Here is a 6,223-nt window from a genome sequence, read left to right on the forward strand (position 1 = left end):
GAGAGAGAAACGGGCGGACTCTGGCTATATTCTTAAGATGATAAAATCCAATCTTAGTTATGTTTTTAATGTGTGGAATAAAACTTAGCTCAGAGTCAAAAATCACGCCCAGGTTCTTAACTGATTGTGCTGGTTTAAAATCTGATAATTTAGGTAAAATTTTCTCTCTCTGACCTTCGGGACCGATAACTAAAACCTCAGTCTTGTCCTGGTTGAGCTGTAGGAAATTCACTGCCATCCATTACTTGATGTCTGAAATACAGTTAAAAGGGGTTTCTATTGGCCCTGAGTCATCAGGAGACACGGCGATGTACAGCTGAGTGTCGTCAGCGTAACTATGGAAACTGATGCCGTGTCTCCTGATGACGTCCCCAAGTGGAAGCATGTAGAGATTAAAAAGTATGGGACCTAAAATTGAACCTTGGGGAACCCCACACCTAATTTCATGGATTCCTGAATTTATTTAGAAAATATGTTCATTCTAAAATTAATTTTTGGAAATGAAAAATACATGGTTTGCTGTACTTTGATGGAGGATATAATATTTTACCCGAATCTGTAATTGGTACCTCTGGAGTCGCTGGGCCAGTGCTCCTGCTGTCAACTACCGTGTTCACTGTTGTGTTTAATTTTATTAAATTAGTTTATTTTTTTTTTACACTATTTTATGTTATAATTATTTAGTTGTAAACTGACAGCAGCCTACAGTAATTCTCTATACCTGGAGGTGACGCGTGAGCGCTTCCATACGCCACTGCAGGTTCTTTGCTGGACTGTACAGCAGCTGGAGGTCGATCGGGCATTTTTGGGGCAGCAGGATTAAATTTGCTTCGCTGTTTGGCGCGTGCCTGTTCTGACTCTGATTCAGAACTTTCCTCCTCTTCACTCCAGTCAAGATCGCTGATGTCCGACACGTCTCCGCCATCCGATTCCCCCTCACTGACCTCCTGTATCATTGCTAAAGCTTCTTCCACCTTATATCTCTTATTTTTGCCTGTTTTTATTTTCTTTCTTTTGGGATTTGCTTGATATTTTTGGCTGTCTGTCTGATTGTCTGCTGTCAGAGCGAGCTCCCTGTTCAGATGCGCGCATGAACCAAAACAAATCAACAGCAGAAAAAAAAAGCCCTGTGAAGTGCGTCTTTTTTATCAGCAGTCTGTGAGATGCTGCTGGCCTTTGGAGGTATAAATGCTTTGTAATATTATTTGTGTCATTGTTAGGACCTTATTTGCTTCAGAAAAACATACAAGACACATATTTAGGAAAAGTCAAAGAATTAGAGGACAGGGAAATTATTTTTAACAGATTTATTTGAATTCCAAAAACCCAAACGGTCTGTCAGACCATTTTGGCTGTTCTAGTGCTAAAGAAGATAATAAAAACAATAATGTGCTTCATGAGTGATTCTGTGTATCTTTCATGACACTGACAAGCTGTCAGTGTCATCAGATCCTCCGCTCCCCAGCCTGCTCACACCTTCTGCACTAAAATCTCACTGGCCCAGCTGATTCTGTCAACCCCTCCCCCTGGTGCGCCGCCACGCCCATCTCGGCGCAAGTGCAGCGGACTGGCCAGAAACCCTCTTCTGTGCCTGTCGAAAATAGGAATGCGCTGCCTCCGCCGCTGATCATCGCCAAGTTGCGCCGTCAAATTAGAGCCTTCTGACTTGAAATGGACGAGTGAAACTGAAACACATGAAATGGAAACGAAAAAACACATCAGTGTGCACTCAGAAAAAGAAACACATCATGAGCATCAATTCAGTGCATTAAACTCTGCTGCTATGGAGCCCGTCTGGCGGTCAGGAAACTTTCTGTCAGGATCCCAGTTTTCTGGACACCAAAGCCCTGCCGTCAATCTGATCACAAGCAAGTTGGGTGCTGGAAGGAAAGTAGACACGTGTTCCAAAATAAGTGATTTCAAAATAAAATCTGTCGTGTTTTTGCCTTAACATTCTTTTTTTTTTTTAATTCTTCTGGTGGAATAAATAACAAACAATGTGATCTCAGTAATGCGACTCAGTGAATAATATTGTAGACTACGGTTATAAGTTGATAGTATTTGCTTATTGATTTCGTATAACTATTTATAAACACAAGGAAAGTTACACCTTTCTTATTTCCAATTTATGATGCTGGTGTGGCAGCGCCCCCTAATGGATGGCACTCTTAGCATCTGCCTACACTGCCTATGCCATGGCCGACTCTGTGTTGGTGCATGCTGTTTAAGCCAACAAACACATGATGAGTGCCGTACTGTCCAAATAAGAAAAACAAAAACACAGTTGCAAAATTAAAGAATTTCTGAAACTGCACTATTTGTCATTGCACAAGTGCACTTTAATGCTTTTAAATGCTGAGCCTGCACTGTGTTGCCAGGGCATCAGGGTGAAAGAGCAATTTGGTCGTCAGCTGGTGACTTAAAGGTCTAATACACGATTTTCTCGAAAAGACAAAGCCCCAAGTCTGTTACTCACTTTTTGAACAACGCGCATGCGCCAGACCATCCGCCCAGCTCTCCTGCTTCTCCCAGGAAACGCGGAAGTGTACGAGCGCGATCTCCTCTTCTCCGGCGTGCACGGCTCTGTTTACAGTTTCTGCGATCCACCTCGCTCATAAATAAAGCTTTTTTTCCGAAACAGTTACAGTTTCATTATGTCAGACTTGCCATCGGTAAGTACTAGCTCAGAAGCTCACGGCTACCTAAACACTCTGAATGCGCATGCGCAAAAGGGAGAAGCTGATTGGGCGCAAGCACGTAGAACCGCCTTACGAAAGCAGCTCGTCAGAATGATTGACAAACAGACCCACCAATTATTTAGGTGATCCACCCGGAAATCAAAATCGTGTATTATACCTTTAATCAAGAAATAGCTGGACCAGCATCACACTGTAAGAAAGACACTGGGAAGGATAAGCTGATCACAACTGAAAGACTGAACTTGGCTAACTTGACGGACAACTGACTCACTGAGACTGACAGTCAACCAGCCTGACACTGAAGAAAGCGATAGAGTTGACATCTAACAAAAGGCCAAACACAGTATAATCATTGTTTACACTGTATTTACATGTTCTAAAATCTCCTGTTCTGCCACAAATACAATGGTAAGAAAAAAGGGTTTGATGTGATTGTCAGGTAGCGAGGTTTTGAAGTTATGGCTGCTGGCCATGTGTGCCCCACGGCCTCTCGGCTCCTTCTGGTATTGAAGGCTCTGTCCACATGCCTGGAGCCAATGGTGCTGTTGTGGCCAGGTTGTGAGGCATTCGGGGCCGTTTGGATAAAACACATTAAAAAAACAAAACAACAACAAAAACAATCTTTCAAACCAAAAATAATACATTACTATTTAAAAGAGGAAAGGACACAATTCAGAGAGGAAAAAAATCACTTATTCTCATGTTCCTTCTTAACAACTGTCCTGACACCTCCAGGTATATTCAAAGAGAAACATTCATTGACTTTACTTTGACTCAATTTGTACTGATCTGCTTCCTCAAAGAGATTTGATACGAAACAGTGCCAAATGAAAAAAATGATGACAGATGAAAGAGAGAGAGAGAGGGAGGAGGGATATTCATTGAGGAAAGATCTGGAAGACGGAGAGACTGGGGACAGAAAACAGATAAATGAGCTGGATGACAGAGGGGTTGGTCAAAAAGCTGTTGGAGCTCAGCAGCTTCTCCTCATCCTCACTCTGTCAGGATGGGAGAAACTGAGCTCTGCTTCCCGCAGCTCTTCAACACCTCCTGCTGGAAGCCGAAGCGTCCACTCAGCGAGGCTGTGCTCATTTACTCTGTGCTGTCCTTCATCTCTCTGCTCACTGCTTCTCTCAACCTGCTCGTCATTATCTCCATCTCCCACTTCAAGTAGCAACTTTTCATCCACCTCATGCATAACATGAATGTGTTGAATTTTTTCATCTTTACAAGATGACATCTTGTCATATATGAACTGCCATTTTTGTGTATGTTCCTGTTTTTAATGAAGGATATGTGCCAATGATCGATTTGATGTTTTGCAAATCAGTTAATGAAATCTCTTAATAACAGCTGTGATGTTTCCTCTTTCAATGCAGGCAGCTCCACACTCCCACCAACCTCCTGCTGTTGTCTCTGGCTGTCTCAGATTTCTTCGTGGGCCTTATTATGCCTTTTCTGATTGTCCAAACCAACGGCTGCTGGTTTCTTGGTGACCTTGTGTGTGTAATATATACTGTTGTGAATTGCCTAATCGTCTCGGCCTCAGTTGGAACCATGGTACTCATATCAGTCGACCGCTATGTGGCCATTTGTGATCCTTTCCACTACTCCACTAAAGTCACTGTGACAAGAGTTTCCGTCTGTATTTCTCTCTGTTGGTCTTTCTCTTTCCTGTTCAACATCCTCCTATTGAAGGATAACTTCAAAAAAGCAGGCAGGTATAACTCCTGCCATGGAGAGTGTGTAGTGGTTGTTAGTTACACCGTCGGAGTTGTGGACTTATTCATGACGTTTGTTTGCCCTTTTACAGTGATCATAGTTATGTATGTGAGAGTGTTTGTGGTGGCTGTGTCTCAGGCCCGGGCCATGCGCTCTCAGATTAAGACATTTCAGGGTGCAGTGACTGTGCGTGCTAAAAGCTCTGAGTTGAAAGCCACTAAGACTCTGGGTGGAGTTGTCCTTGCCTTTCTCTCATGCTGCGCTCCATTTTATATTTCATCTCTTTTAGGCCAGAGCAGCTCAGCTGGGTTTACATCTATTCCCATAGAATCATGGCTCTTTTGCCTTAACTCCTGTCTGAATCCAATGATTTATGCTTTTTGTTACCCCTGGTTTCTAAAATCTGCCAAGCTCGTTGTCACATGTAAAATACTGAAGTCTGACTCCAGTGACATCAGAATTTTGTAGAGACAATCAGTCCTGCTCACAATTCATGGATATATGGAAGGACAATGCAGGACAATGTGCTTCAGCTGATCCTTTTGCATTTATTGTGATGCTTTTGTTATTGAAGTGATTTTTGGAAATTTTTTGTACAATGTATATAACCGAAATAAACCACTCACTCATTCCGCACCATAGTAATTCTTGTGATGATATTTATTTTTTAAATGTTGTTTATTTTTTCAACAGAAATTCAATTACATTTCATCTTGAAAGAAAGAAAAACTTTCGCGGAGCAGTGGCTCATTTTAACATGTTACTTGAGCAAAGGGATTTCTGTGTCTACTCTTTTGTATCAGAATGCACACAATAGTGACTTAAAAAACAGTTTCTAACATTTCAATATCATAATTTTTAGGTCCAAACATGAAATATGAGAAAAGATTTTTGAAGATTATTCAACTTTTTTTTTCTTTCTCAAGAGGGAGAATCTGAATCAGATATAATTTGTTTCGTAAGATCTTTTGCAAAAGAAGTGACTTCCAGATACATTTGGGCTTTTTTGACAAAATATACATCTTAGAATTTCTTGCAGTGCCTATCCAAGCATGTTTTACAGTGGGACTCAGTTTTTTCATTGTGAGATATGAGTCACATGAGCGGTTTGGTCAGGGGGCAGGAGCGTTGCCCCCCCCCCCCCCCCCCCCCCCCCCCCCCCCCCCCCCCCCCCTTTAGAGAATGAGCTATTACTGATCCTCAAGTAAAATATGGTGTGTAATTCATACTGACTGTCATGAATCAAGGAGTAAACATTACTATCTACAGCCACCAGACAGTGCTCTAAGACTGTGACAGCTATATGCTGCTCCTGTATTTTTAAAACATATGAACAGAAACATGAACACATAAACAACTGAGAAAGACTGAACCAAGCACCAACCTCCGCTCATTAGAGATGCGCGGATGGCTCATTTTTCCATCCGTAACCGCTTCTTAAAATCTCCATCTGCCCGTTATCCGCCCGCATGGAAGATTTTTTATCAATTTTCAAAACCGAACCCGCCCGCCATCCGCAGAATAGTGTTTTGGCTATTAAAATGTTGCTTTTTTATTTGAGTGCTTCAACCGCAACCCGCCCGAATGTCATTAAAATCTTAATTTTTCGACACGTCATCCGCCCTATCCGCGGTTATCCGCGGGTGCAACCGCAATCCGCGCATCTCAACCGCTCATAAAACATGAAGATAATGCGGAAGTGCAAAAATGCTGTAATTCCAGAGAAATTCCAGCAGGGGGCGATGATTTTGGTTTCAAAAACAGCCCGGGTCTCATTGGATCCTATTCAAAAAATGCAGATT

The 6,223-nt window shown here is 42.2% G+C and overlaps 1 protein-coding gene across 1 annotated transcript; it reads left to right on the top strand.

The window, feature by feature from the left end:
• Positions 1-3,705: 3,705 nt before the first annotated feature.
• Positions 3,706-4,889, top strand: LOC115403359 (trace amine-associated receptor 13c-like). Its single transcript, XM_030112225.1, has 2 exons — positions 3,706-3,869; positions 4,079-4,889. The coding sequence occupies exons 1-2, from the start codon at positions 3,706-3,708 to the stop codon at positions 4,887-4,889; spliced, it is 975 nt and encodes a 324-aa protein (XP_029968085.1).
• The last annotated feature ends 1,334 nt before the right edge of the window (positions 4,890-6,223 follow it).

This window comes from Salarias fasciatus, chromosome 16, assembly GCF_902148845.1.
Source record: "Salarias fasciatus chromosome 16, fSalaFa1.1, whole genome shotgun sequence".
In the NCBI taxonomy this organism is placed as follows: Eukaryota; Metazoa; Chordata; class Actinopteri; order Blenniiformes; family Blenniidae; genus Salarias; species Salarias fasciatus.